The sequence below is a fragment of the Acomys russatus genome, chromosome 11, assembly GCF_903995435.1.
Source record: "Acomys russatus chromosome 11, mAcoRus1.1, whole genome shotgun sequence".
Classification (NCBI taxonomy): Eukaryota; Metazoa; Chordata; class Mammalia; order Rodentia; family Muridae; genus Acomys; species Acomys russatus.
Genome location: NC_067147.1, coordinates 58,801,426 through 58,815,813, shown reverse-complemented (window position 1 = coordinate 58,815,813; position 14,388 = coordinate 58,801,426). Strand labels below are relative to the sequence as shown.

The 14,388-nt window shown below is 45.6% G+C and overlaps 1 protein-coding gene across 5 annotated transcripts in view; it reads right to left on the bottom strand.

Annotated features, from left to right (window-relative positions):
• The window catches only part of Fkbp5 (FKBP prolyl isomerase 5), a 124,685-nt gene that overhangs the window by 39,258 nt on the left and 71,039 nt on the right, over positions 1-14,388 (bottom strand). For all 5 annotated transcript variants that reach the window (XM_051153440.1, XM_051153436.1, XM_051153439.1 and 2 more), the window contains 2 exons: positions 11,673-11,798; positions 7,629-7,773 (listed from right to left, as the gene is read on the bottom strand). In XM_051153440.1, coding sequence (XP_051009397.1) covers positions 7,629-7,773; positions 11,673-11,777 — 250 coding nt within the window. In that variant the 5' untranslated portion in view covers positions 11,778-11,798. The remainder of the gene's footprint in view (positions 1-7,628; positions 7,774-11,672; positions 11,799-14,388) is intronic.

The window sequence follows — 14,388 nt, the reverse complement described above, 5'->3', positions numbered from 1 at the left end:
GGTAGCTAACCCCAGCACTGGGAAATAGAGACAGGAGGGTCCCAGGCTCCCTGGATAGCCACTGCAGCTTAATGGTGAAACCCAGGTCCAACTGAGAGATCCTACCTCAAAACAATACCTCAGCTAACAAGACTGACGCTGACCTCCACACACATGCACACAAACATGAACACGAATTACATCTGTACAATACACATAAGTAAACACATAAATCAAATGCACACCAGGTCAGGATAAGAACAAGTCACAATATTTTTTCTTCTGTAGTGTTATATACTTTTTTTCTGGTTAAAAAACCTACATGATACTTTTAAAACATATTATAATTTAGTCACCTAACACTTCTCTTTATAATAAAAGCTGCTTTCTTAATAACTGACCACTTTAGAGGCTCTTACTGCGTAACTCTTCTCACTGACCTCAAACATGTTTAACTGTGGCAAAACAGCGCTTACACCTCCAGCGACTAGCTCCAGAGTGCTCATCTGAAACATTACACCTGATCTGAAACTTTAAACTCTACACCTTCTCTCTCCTCCTCAGGCACCAGCAACCATTTTTTTCTGTCTTTGTAAACAGTTAACACAAGTGGAGTCATGCACATTCATTTAGCGTGTCTTTGGGGTTCATCACTGATGTAGCATGTGACAGCCCTTCTCCTTTAAGACTGAGCAATATGGCCAGTATGGCGGCACATTTAATCTTGGGCAGAGGGTCTCTGAGTTTGAGGCCAGCCTGATCTACAGAGTGAGCTTCAGGACAACAGGACTACACGGAGAAACCCTGTCTCGAAAACCCAAAGTGGGAAAAAAGACTCAAGTAATAATTCATTGTACGCATTTTCTCCGTCACCTGTTGAGCACACGTCAGGTACTTCAGCCTTTTGACCCTAGCGGCTGAAGCTGCTGTGAACATGTCCATAAGCATGAGGCCTCGTAAGCACTTCTTTTGGATACCTATCATACGAAGCTGGATCACAGATGAGTTTCGTGTTTAAATTCTTTTCTTTTATAAACACTTATTATTATTATTATTATTTTATGTGCATTGGCGTTTTCCCTGCATGTATGTCTGTGTGACAGTGTCGGGTCCCCTGGAAATGGAGTTATCTAGACAGTTGTGAACTGCCATGTGGGTGCTAGGAATTGAACCTGGGTCTTCTGGAAGAGCAGCCACTACTCCAGCCCTAATTTTTCTTTCTTTCTTCTTCTCCACCTGCCCCAACCCAAACTCAGTTTTTTTTTTGAGGGCCTATAGCCCTTGCTCTCCTAGAAGGCACTGTGGACATCAGGCTGGCCTCGAACTCAGAGATCCACTTGCCTCTGCCTCCCAAGTGCTGAGACTGTAGGTGTGCTGCACCACACCAGGTTGTATTTAGTTTCTGGAGGAGCTGCCTGCCATGTCTTTATATACAGGTGACGCTGCTCTGCCTTCCCAGAGAACAGAAGTGTCTGTCTCTACGTTCTTGTCAATGCTTCTTTCTTGCCTTCTCTTGACAGCGTCCACCCTGGTGTGTAAGCTGATCCATCACCCTGCGCTTGGCTTGCACTGCCGAGTGATATAAGATGCTGAGCACCCTTCCATGCTCACTGGCCACCTGTATGTTTGCATTCCTGAAACTTGACTGGCTTCAAACTCCTAGGCTTGAGCAATCCTCCCGTCTCAGCCTTGGAGTGCTGGATTACAGGCATGTACGACCCTGCCCCTGCCCTTTCCATTTTTAACAGTAGCTGCTGTACAGAACATATTCACTGTGCACTGTGGGGAACAGCCCCTTCCTAGATGTACTTCAGGAGTTCCTCTCTTATTCTGTAGATCCCTTCACAGTAATATTCCAAAATTACTGCCAAATCTAATGGCATGAAAGTTTTCTTCTAGGGGTCCAGCTTTTGCTTGAAGGCTTTGGTCTTTATTGTATGTTGAGTTACTAATTATATACAACACACACCAAGGACCCAATTCATTCTTTCTTAGAAGCACATTAAACCCTGGTAACGTGAAAGTGTATGGTATTTGAGAGAACCACCCACTTTCCTTACACCAGTGCACTTCCGAGCTGCAGGAGAAGAGCATCGAGGAGACTGAAGGAGCACGGCTAGACCACACACAGCTCCTGATGCTGGCTCCACAGTCCTTCTAGTAAGGGCTTAGTATTATGAGATAAAGGCTAATCCTTATTTTAAAGTACACAATCAAGCATTTTGCATCTAATAAATCCTACAAACCACAAAGCATCAACCCTGGGAGAGAAGCAGTTGGAATGGAGTTGGTACCCAGATGCTGAGGGCTGCTCTTCCTTTCTGTTTCTGAGACAGGGTTTGTCTGTGTAGCTCTGGCTGACCTCGAACTCACCGAGATCTGCCTGTCTCTGCGTCCCAAGTGTTGGGACTAAAGGTGTGTGTACTTACCACCATTTGGTTAAAAGGTTGTGTGTGCCAGTTACCTTTTGGGGGGTGTCTTTTTGTTACTTAGCTCCCCCCAACCCTCACCTGGAGCTGAGGACTGAACCCAGGGCCTTGGTCTTGCTTGGGCAAACACTCTACCACTGAGCTAAATCTCCAACCCGTGTGGGCTGTTCTTACACCTGGACTAAGCTGTTTCACACCTAAGGTCTGACGAAACTTCAGAAACAGCACCTGGGGTTTGAGTGAAGGCGGAGTCACTGTGCCCAGCTGAACTAACACCATAAGCTCACTGTGCCTCGGCCTCCTCATATATAAACAGAAACACTTCCATGCTATCGGGCTATAAATGTATTCCTACTGTAAATGCAAGCGCACATTTGGAAGTTATGTACTCAGTGACTTTCATCAGAGGAGACAAGAGACAGCCCTTAGAGAATGAAGTCTTTTCAACAAGTTGGGGAAACTGGACATTTAAGTTTTCTAGCCCTCAAAATGTGATTCAAGTGAAACAAACTTTAAGAAAGCACTTGCTTTGTTTTACTTAGTGCTTTACAAATCAAGGAACGATGATTCAAGAAAGAATTTGGGCCCAGTGGTGGTGGCACACGCCTTTAATCCCAGCACTCGGGAGGCAGAGGCAGGTGGATCGCTGCGAGTTCAAGGCCAGCCTGGTCTACAAAGTTCAGGATAGCCAAGATAACAGAGAAATCCTGCCTCAAAAAAAACCCAGTAAATAAATTAAATAATGGAGTCATTAACAGCTAAAGAGGGCAGACAGAAGAGAAGTGCTCTGGCTGGAAGGGAATGGTGAGGACGCCGCTGTCAGCTACAGAGACGGTATTTACACAGGTTCCACTTCCAAACAACAACATGGATAGGGCAGAGGAAGGCACAGCAGGACAGCTCAGCTGAGATGTGTGACTTTGGCTTTCAATGTGATACATATGTATATGCCACACGAGCGTTCCTGCATGTGGAGGCTAGAGGTTGATGTCGGCGCCTTCCTTGACTGCTCCCACAGTAAATGGAGGCCGGGTCTCCCAGCGCTCACTGGTTCAGCTGGTCTGGGATTGCAGGTGGGCTGCTATGGCACCCAGCTCTGATGTGATGCTGGGTTGGAATCCAGCCCCCATGCCTGCATGACAAGTGCTTTACCCACTGGGCCATCTTCTTGGCCCCCGATGTCTGGGGTTTAGAGGAAAAGATGACTGGTCCATTCATTTAGACAGTGCACGCTCCTGCTCCTACAATAAAGATGATCCAGCGCTCCAGGTGGACAGCTCTTAGGCCCACACGGACTGACTCTAATAAGACGCATAAAACCAATCGTCGTTTTCCAACTGATGAACCAAGAGAAGGAAGCTACAGACTAAACAGTTGCACAGTTCCCACACGTGCAAAGCCAAATCCCCGAGCCACTGAGTCTGTTGATAAAAAAGTCTGGCACACCAATACCACCATCATTTACCATGTTTGTATGGAGTTACCACCAAGTTAGAAAAGATTTTACAGTTAATTGTGTGTATGCCTCTATGTCTGACTGGAAATGTGCTCATGTGTGCAGGTGCACTCGGAGGCCAGGATTCCCTGGAGCTGGCGTTACAGGTGGCTGCCAGCTGCCAACATGGTGCTGGGAAGCAAACTCTGCTTCCCTGTAAGAGCAGTATATGCTCCTTAATTGCTGAGCCATCTCTTTAGCCACAGAATTTAGCAAGTCTTAAAGATTTATTTACTTTACGCGCTTATGTCTGCGCCTACGCCTGTGTACCATGTGCATGCAGTGACCATGGAGGTCAGAAGGCGCCGTACGTAGCCCCGGAACTGGAGTTACAGGCAGTTGTGAACCACCGTGGAGGTGCTGGGAACTGAACTCGGGTCCTCTGCAAGAGCGGCCAGTGCTCTTAAGTGACTCCTCAGCCTCCATTCCAAATTTTATGATTTCCTTTTTCTCTTCAAGATGGGGCTTCTCCTTATAGCCTTGGCTGTCCTGGGCTTGCTTTGTAGACCTGGCTGGCCTCGAACTCAGAGATCCACCTTCCTCTGGCTCCCAAAGGTGTGCGCCACCACACCAGGCCCAAATTTTATCAAGTTTTAAAAGCAGATCAACCATAATTCCAGCACCTGGGAGGTTGAGAGTCAAGAAGATCACAAGTTTGGGCTGGAGAGATGGTTAAGAGCACTGACTATTCTTCTAAAGGTCCTGAGTTCAAGTCCCAGCAACCAGCAACCTTGACTGTGCAGGACAGTCAAGGCTACACAGAGAAACCCTGTCTCAAACCACCCCCCCAAAAAAAATACAAACCTAAAGCGAAACTATCTCCTCTTCTGTAACACAGTCCACAGTGGTAACAACCAGTTCTTTTCTTTCCCAGCTTCCTGGGACAAAAAACCTGGCTAAGCACTGTTTCAAAAGGTTATATGACTGCGTAAGAAGAGTTGCAACATAGCTGCGACAGTAGTTTTTACTGTGACTGCAGCCAGTGGTCTTTTGTTGTAAGGACAATAATAAACCTCCAAGTGTGCACTAGGCTAGGCTGACCTGTGCAGTGGTATGAATCATCTTCATCTCATATAGACATTACACAATAGGCTGTAGTAACAGCACACACAGTGATTTTCCGTATAGATGAGGAAAGCTGCAGTCTAAAAGACAGTACAGAGAAGCAAACGGGCAGACAAGCAGTGGAGCAGTGCAGCTCCCTGTTGTACATGCATTTTTACAATAAAGTTTTTATAGTCAGGCTCATAATAGTTCTATTTCAAATACTAATCTTAGGCTGGGTATGGCTGTGTGTATCTTTAATACCAACACTCAGGAAACAAAGGCAGACAGATCTCTTCGAGTTTAAGGCCAGTCTGGTTTACATAGTAAGTTCCAGGACAGCCAGGATAATATAGAGAAGACTATGTCTCAAAACAAAACAAAACAAAACAAAATAATGAAGTCATACTAGAATACCAAAATTAGCATGGAATGTCTCTTTGAAATATTTCTATGCATTCCCTTGGGAGAAGTATACTACAAGAGATTAGAGAGCTAAAGAGGCAGTTATTTATACTACTTCCATTTATATTGATTTTTTATTTTGATGAATTAGCTACCAGTATAAAATATTAATATAAAATCTAAATGAAGACGGGTGTGGTGGCACACGCCTTTAATCCCAGCACTTGGGACACAGAAGCAGGCAGATTTGCTCTACAAAGTGAGTCCAGGAAATCCAAGACTACACAGAGAGACCCTGTCTCAAAAAAAGAAAAAGGAAAAAAGAAAAAAAGGAAAAAAAAAAAAAAAAAAAAAAAAAAAAAAAAAAAAAAAGAGAGAAGAAAAGAAGAAGAAGAAAGAAGAAGAAGAAGAAGAAGAAGAAGAAGAAGAAGAAGAAGAAGAAGAAGAAGAAGAAGAAGAAGGAGGAGGAGAAACTAAATGGCCTGGCTATATATATATATATATGTATGTATGTATGTATGTATGTATTTTTTTTTTTCCTTTTTTTCTGAGACTGGGTCTTGCTGTGAAGTACAACACAGCTTTGAACTTATGGTCCTACCTTGTCTCCTGTGCCGAGTAGTTTTATATCAACTTGACCCAAGCTAAAGTCATCTGAGGAGGGAGCCTCAATTGAGAAACTGCCTCCATCAGACCAGGCTGTAGGTAAGCCTATAGGGCATTTTCTTAATTAGTGACTGATGGGGGAGGGCCCAGCCTACTGTGGGTGGGGCCATTCCTGGGCTGGTTGGTCCTGGGTTCTATAAGAAAGCAGTCTGAACAAGCCAGTGAGCAGCACCCTCCATGGCCTCTGCCTCAGCTCCTGCCTCCAGGTCCCTGCCCTGTTTGAGTTCCTGTCCTGACTTCCTTCAAGGATGAACAGCAATATGGAAATGTGAGCCAAATTAAACCCTTTCCTCCCCAGCTTGCTTTGGTCATAGTGTTTCATCACAGCAATAGGGACCCTGACTAGACACCTCCCAACTGCTGGGACGGTAAGCGTGTGCCATTATGACTGGCTAATGTTTCTTTGTTCGATGGCAGCTCAACACCACACTGTGCTTCTGAGCTCCGTGGATGCCAGGGAGACTCTAACAACTCAACTACACCTCCAGGCATTTCTAACTTTACAAAAGTGAAACATGTTGGACTTACTATAAGCCAAGATGAATTCATTTGTTTACTTCTGACTGAAGATGTAGAAAACGTGCAAACCTACAAAGAGCTAGGAAAAGGCAGGAAAGCAGTGTCACCGAATTCTCAGGTGGCTGTGTCAAAAGTGGACAAGAGGGTCAAAAGGTCAGCTGCATGCCATGCTATGCCAGAGCACTGGTCTAGCTTGTACTCTGAATGGACCTTATATATCTTGCACTGGTCACTGGGAAAACACTGGCCAACCGAGGTAGGCAGATATTCCCACCTGCCCCCGCGCCCCGAAGGCAGGTTTTCTTTGTATAATTGCCCTGGCTGTCCTGGAATTTACTTTTGCCTCTGCCTCCCCAGTGCTGCGATCAAAGGTGTGCACCCCCACGCCTGGCTGGCAGACACTCTAACAGTGTCAAACCTCAGTGTCCAGACGTGAAGCCACATGCATTAATACCCACTGCTCTCATAGAAAAGCCTTATGTTTCAGGAAGCTGTAAGCACCCAGCAGCCACAATTTTTTAAAACTAATTTTTACCTGAAAACGCACTGGCAACAAACATTGTCAGTTGTTTCCCTTGAAGTGGCAGGGTTATTTCATTCAGCTTCAGGAAACACCTGACAAGCCTGAACAATCATAGTCGGCCCTTGCAAGTAAAAATGGCATCTCATGAAAAACACCGAGCTAGCTCAGTACCCAACTACCAGTGCAGCAGGCCCCCTGAAGAGGAGGGTGCACGGAAGAGCGCAAGGACGTTCATAGCCTGGCTACCACAAGGCAGCAGCTTTATGTGAGTTCACGACGAGGATTATAAGTGTACTAACGAGCTGACTAATCAAGCCCTGGGTAAAGCTGGACAGGGAGAGACAGTGACAACATAGTGACTGAGGCACCAGCAGTTTGTTCATTAGTAGTAATGTTTAAGGCTTCGCCTTCGTCCTGTTGTGAATAGAACTGGATATTATGGATCCCAAAAGGATCCAGAGACTCCTTGGGGTCTGTGGACCCATTTGCCAGGGATGTACTCCATTTCTTCTGTAGGATACAGACAGAACCAAGTCTAAGCAAAACAGTGCAAACACTACCCTCTTACCTTTGCCAAGGCTAAAGACAAACGGCTCGTTTCTATCATGACTGGAATCAAACTTCTTCCCGTTTGACAATTTTCCTTTGTAGTGGACATAAACTTTGTCACCAATCATTGGGGTTTCCTCACTAGTCCCCACTCTCTTGACAATCTAGAGGAGACAAACATAAGGGGAAAAGGTATAAAGCGTAAAGAATAAAAAGTCCACACAGGCTACTCCAGGGAGCCAGGCAGATCTGCAAACTCACTGTCATTCCTTAAGGCTTCCTTCCTTCTTTACCAGAAAACTGCCTTTCACTAACCCTTCCTGTTACGTTTTTGTTTTGTTTATTTTGTTGTTGGTGGTGGTGATTTTGTTTTGGTTTTTTTGTTTGTTTGTATTTTGTTTTGTTTTTTTGGGTTTTTTTGTTGTTGTGGGGGTTTTTTTGTTTTTGTTTTTGTTTTTGTTTTTTTTTTGACACAGGGTCTCCCTGTGTAGCCTTGGGTGTCCTGGACCCACTTTGTAGACCAGGCTGGCCTCGAACTCACAGAGATCCACCTGTCTCTACCTCCTGAGTGCTAGGATTACAAGTATGCGCCACTGCCCCTGGCTCATGTTACATTTAATACTGCTCCTTACCACAATATTCTCTCAAAATGTTAAGCCAGAAGCAGAAGCAAAAGGGTCACTGCAGGGGACTGCCTGATGCACACAGCCAGTCCCAGGCCAGCTGGTTTACACTGTGGAACCCTATCTTCAACAGGACAAAGCCTCAGCAGCCACATTTGATTGGCTGACTGCCCCATTCTCAAAGCACAGACTTATGAGCAGGCATAGGTACACAAACTAAATTCGGCCAAAAAGACTGCTGGACTTGTAAACGTCACTTAGACTGCCATAGCAGAGTGGAAGTTGTGGCTTATTTACTTCCGCCCTTTGCTAAAGAGAGCTGATAGTCATAGGCTGTTCTGCTGCTATACGTCTGATGTCACAGCTTACACTGCCATTATTTGAATAATCTATAAAATCTAGACTTGGATGATACCAAATAACTTGGTTTCTAATAAAGAAAAAGAAAAGGGGGAGGAAACTTCAAGGTGAAAAATATTTATCTATCATATAAAATCCAGAATATTTATTTTACTTTTGGCAGAGCAAGCTGCTAATGCAGTTGGTCAATTCCTGGAAAAAATTAAACCCAGGCATGTGGTGGTGCAATTCAGCCTGCCACTCACCGTGCCAAAGGGAGCATTTCCGTGGTGCAGAACTCAGCAGCTAACCCTGATAATGTCCTCTTTGGGAAGGGTTTGATTTCATGCAAATGATTCAGTTATTTGGTTTTAACTTCCTAGAGATGCCTCTCTGCAGCCCCACCTTGCATAAGCATCATAGACAGATTCTTCAACTGTCTCAGCTCCCAAGCCCAGAGGTTGTGTAAAGGAAAACAGGCAATACTGCTTTCCAGGCCTCAAAAGAAAACATTTCACACACACACAAAGTCTAAAAATCCTATATGAACTCAAGAGACTCTGGGCCCAGCTGTAGTAATCGGTGGAAAGCCACACTTTAGGACTGTAAGAACACCCTAGCACGTGGAATGGACAGTGGGAGTAAGACAGCCATCGGCATGGAAACAATTGCTATGGCATCACTCTGGTGTGTGTGTGTGTGTGTGTGTGTGTGTGTGTGTGTGTGTGTGTGTACACACACACGTGTGTACACGTGCGCATGCGTGTGTCTGTTTCCCCAGCAGGATGAAACTTGTGCTTAAGTCGTAAGTTGCCTTAAAGATAAACATCTAGTCTTTATTTGAAAAATGTAAACCCAACTTTTTAATTTAATTTAATTTAATTTTATTTTATTTTTGGTTTTTCAAGACAGTTTCTCTGTGTAGCCTTGGCTGTCCTGGACTCGCTTTGTAGACCAGGCTGGCCTTGAACTCACAGAGAACCGCCTGTCTCTGCCTCCCAAGTGGTGGGATTAAAGGTGTGTGCCACCAAGCCTGGCTTGTAAACCCAACTTTTATTTTTCTTGACTGGTATTATAAATTCTACAAACAGGAAACTTAACCCAGGGAGGTTAACAAATGTTCCAGGTCACAGCTGCCAGACCCACTGAATAGTCACCAAAAGCCCCTGGGTGACTTGAAGGGTCTTCTAGACAGTAACAGATGTTATGACCCAAAGAACTTCAAACCACAAACATTTATAATAAGCTTAAAACTTGTTGTTTTTGGTTTGCTCCCCAGAACAAAGGAGACTACAGTTTACTGTCTGTTTACTAGAAGGTTCTGAATAAGCTGGGCAGCAATGTCCATCCCAGCGGAGGGACGCTGTGGTGGGGTCAAGCATGGCTAGCACCGGCCCTCTCTAAAACTGGCACTGACATCTGACTGCTACTGGGGCGGTGCTGGGACTGAGGTCTTCAGGACGGAAGTTGGTGGTAGGTGCTGTGTGAGCTCCCTGTGGAGGCGCTGCGTTCCTTCATCACACAGAGCTTGTTCACGCCTTGCTTTATGTCTCCCAGATCGTCATGCCTGCCCACTTACTGCTCTCTGCTGTGAACTGAGCCCTTGCTACAAGCAAGGAGACGCAAGCACGCCATGTTCTTGGACTTCTCAAACTACAGAACTGTGAGCCAAAATAAACCTCTCTTTCATGAATCACCCAGTGCTCTGCTACGGAAGACACAGGGTAGGAGGACCTTGGGGGCCGGTTCTCTGAATGTGGCAGGCTGAAAAGATAAGGTAGGAGATGTTGTGGACAGCCTGGAAAAATCTCCACTGTCGTGAGAATCTTCCTAGAGCTCTGGATGAGTAATTACAGCTCCAAGGCTGAGAAGGAGTACATGGACATTCTGAGGAGAGGAAACTGAACAAGTGCTGACACAGGGCCATGAGTTTCCACATGGCAATAACACTGAGACTATGCAAGATAAGCTCATCAGAAAAGAAAGGGGGGAATTAACTACATAAAGCATGTGTGACAGCAGTGTGGGACAAGCAACTGCTTAATGGCTCAACCCATTGAACCTCTCGGTTTCTGTTTATTCACCTACAAAATGGGAGAATTTGGCCCATCCTGCTGGCACAGAGCAGTAATCTCAACTACTTAGGAGACTAAGGAAGGAGGATGGCAGGTTCAAGACCTGCCTGGGTTACAGTATGAATTCAAGGCCAGCCTGGGCAACTTAGTGAGACCTGTCTCAAAATACGGCGTAAATAGGGCTGGTGATGCACTGGTCTAGAACACACAAGGCCCTAGGTACCATGCCCAGTACCACCATCATCAAAAGGGTACTGTCTCCATAACACTGCTGCTAAGATTAAAAATTAAAAACCATATGAGGAGTCTAAGGAGCTAGCTCGTGGGGTCCTCCTGCTTGCTCAGAAGGAGCTGAGCAACTTCATATCCCTCGGACCCATGTAAGAACTTAATTATGACAGAGTGTGTCCGCAACTCCGGTGCTGGGGGACAAAGACAAGTAGACCCCAGGGGGTGGCTGGCTATCCAGCCTTACTGAAACAGTGACCTCCAGGTTTGGTGAAAGACCTTGTCTTACAGAAAAATAAGGTGGAGAAGTGACTGAGGGAGACATCCTGACAGAGGAGCAAGTACACATGCATACAACACTCCCCCCGCCCCCGTTTCCCCCATCCCCCCCCCACTTTAAATAAATAGAAGACTCAAATAGATATTCTCTGTGCCTGTCCATCACACACAAAGAAACAGTACTTGTATATAAAAACTAAGCCCTGTCCTTTTCCTCCAGATTCTTTAGCACAGTCACTGTGTAGTTTAGCACGCTAAAGTGGCATAGTAAAATAGTAATCCACATGCACACTCTGAAATAAGGAGGAATCTTTTCAAGTCAAGCATCAGCTGGACCTGTTCTCCAGGGCCTGAGGTGTGAGTGAGGGCGTGAGTTAATTTATCTAGCCACCTCAGTGCCTGGAATCTGAGAAGAACACACACACCAGTGGTGAAGGCGGATGAGAACAGCACTGCAGTGTGTGATACTGAGCCTTAGCCCCAAACATCCCCCTATGCTCTACAGCTCTGTGGCCTCACCTTTAGCACTCCTCTGTCTTTTTTGGTAGTAATATCTTCTCCCTGTTCAGCCACGGTGGCAGCTGGGTTTTCTCCATTGTTACTGGCACCTTCATCAGTAGTCATTGTCTATTATAAGTAGAAAACCTGCCAGAAGAAACATATTTCCTTCAGTGAAAATATCATTTCTTTTTTTAAAATTTATTTATTATTATGTATACAGAGCTCTGCCTGCCCATACACCTGCAGGCCAGAGGAGGGCATCAGATCACATTATAGATGGCTGTGAGCCACCATGCGGTTGCTGGGAATTGAACTCAGAACCTCTGAAAGAGCAGTGCTCTTAACCGCTGAGCCATCTCTCCAGCCTGAAAATATCATTTCTTAATACACCTAAAAAGCCCTGAGAACTGACTGAGCTTACATAATACTAATAGAGTTAAAACACCACAAACAACAACAAAAGCACTTGCTGTGCGTATGTATGGATGCCATCAGACGGGGAGGTAAACCATCGCCCAGTTCTTCCATTTCCTGTCTAGCCGTGGTCCTAGGTTGGAGAGCAGTATAATTCAGGTCTGCTGGTAATTACAGTCATTGGCGTGACTACACAGGGAGCAGCTGCGCTCCCAGAGCTTTACAGCCTTCTTCTCTACAGCCATACTCCTGAGAGGGAGCGGAGAGCTTGTTAGGGGTTCTGCTGAAGGCAGCAGTGAGGTAACAGCAGAGAGCCACACCTCAAGGACGCAAGCACATGTCACCTCCGGACCTTCTGCAAGACTACACTTTCCACCTCTCACTTCAAACTGCTGAGGAATGAGGTTTAGGGGTTGGGTGGGCAGCATCATGCCTACAAGCCCAGCACTCAGGAGGTAGTGGCAGTAAGGTTGCAAGTTCAAGGTCAACCTGAGCTACATAATTAGTTACAGGTTAGCCTGAGGTATGAGACACCATCTCAAAAAAAAAGAAAAAAAATTTTTAAAGGGGGTGGGAGGAGAGACATGATAAAGTTCACCTCCCGCCAGCACCCAGGGCACCTCTCACAGTAGACACTGACCTGTCCTTCAGATCTAGCCTCAGCTACTTTGCATCACACACCAAGCAGCTCCCCTTCTCTAGCCAGCCAGAGCTCTCCCACACCTGCGTTGGGTTAGCCCCACCACCACCACCACAGACGCCAGCTCCACTATATGTGTTCGAGCCGTTTTGCCCGTTTTCGCCCTTCCTTAGCTCGCCCCAGTTGAATGTTGGTATGCATGAGGCATCCCTGGAGGACGTCAGGGGTCTTTGAGAAGAAGGGTTGTGAGCTTTTCATATTCACAGTCGTCAGCAGGGAATGTGGAGCAGAACCGAGCTCCTCCCTCTGCTCCTCCTTCGGCTACTCCAAGCCTTTACTCAGAGCAGTTTGACTTGGATAAAACTCCTTCACAACGAGATCTGAATTAAGTAGTATGGTGTATATTTTTAAATACATGAGTAATTTTTTCTTTCTTTTTTTGTGTTTTGCTGTTGTTGCTGCTGTTTTGTGCTTTTGTTTTGAGACAGGGTTTCTCTATGTAGCCCTGACTGTCCTGGAACTTCCTTTGAAGACCAGGCTGACCTCGAACTCACAGAGATCCATATGTCTGCCTCCCAAGTGCTGTAACTTGACACTTTTTCAAGCAAGGCCAACCAATATTATCAATAATCAATAATCTAAACAAAACATGCTTGTTTACTGCTGTGATTAATTTTATGCTGTTCCTTGATTGAATAGGGAAATGAAGAGTTAATGACAATACTTTTTTTTTTTTTTTTTTTTTGGGTAGCCTTGGCTGTCCTGGACTCGCTTTGTAGATCAGGCTGGCCTTGAACTCAGAGATCTGCCTGCCTCCAACTCCCAAGAGCTGGGATTAAAGTGTGCACCACCACACCTGACAATACTTATTATTTTTAAAACAAGTTCTTATGTAGCCCAGGCTGCCTTCAAGCTGGGCATCCTCTTGCCTCAGTTGTCCTGAGTGCTGAGGTTAAGGACCCCAGAAAACCCCGTTAGAACCACACCCTTCTAAAGCTATTCCACATCAGGCTAAGAGCCGATGCGATGCGAGGCTCACTCAAGTCACCTTCTGGGCCCTCAAACCAAACGCAAACACAGCAGCTTCTCTACTTGCAGAAACTGCTTCACTGACAGAGCTAATGACAGGCAACCAGAACACACAGTGTCCTAACTTATTCCCAAACAAGCTACGTTTTCTTCAGTGTGAGCAACTTGTGCTGAAAGATCTTCAAAGAGAACATCAAAATCCAACAGCCAAGCCCCTGTGCTTGATTTTCTAGCACAGTTTATACCAGAATAAAAGGTCCAAATGTTTGGCTCAGGGTAAGTGAAAGGCTAGAACAAACTGTCCTCAAACAAACAGCAGAAGTTAAGCACCTAGCTCGCTCTGCATAATGCTGGGCTGGACAATAAGGAGAGTTAGACAACAGGGCGGGTCCTTAGCTTCTAGAAACCCAGAGCTTGTGACAGCTTTCTGACGCATGAGAACGGGTATGAAGCATGTAAACGGCAGATAAAATGGCCTTTTAAACCTCTGGAGGGGGCAGGCCATGGGCTGTGTGCATGGGGAACACGTCTTCTAGCCTCTCACAGACACACCGACCGCGTCAGCAGAACACGATCGAAGCCCTTGACACATGAAGCCCAGTAGGTGAAAATGTCTTGAGAACTTTTCTCTAGCACTACCACACAGACTGC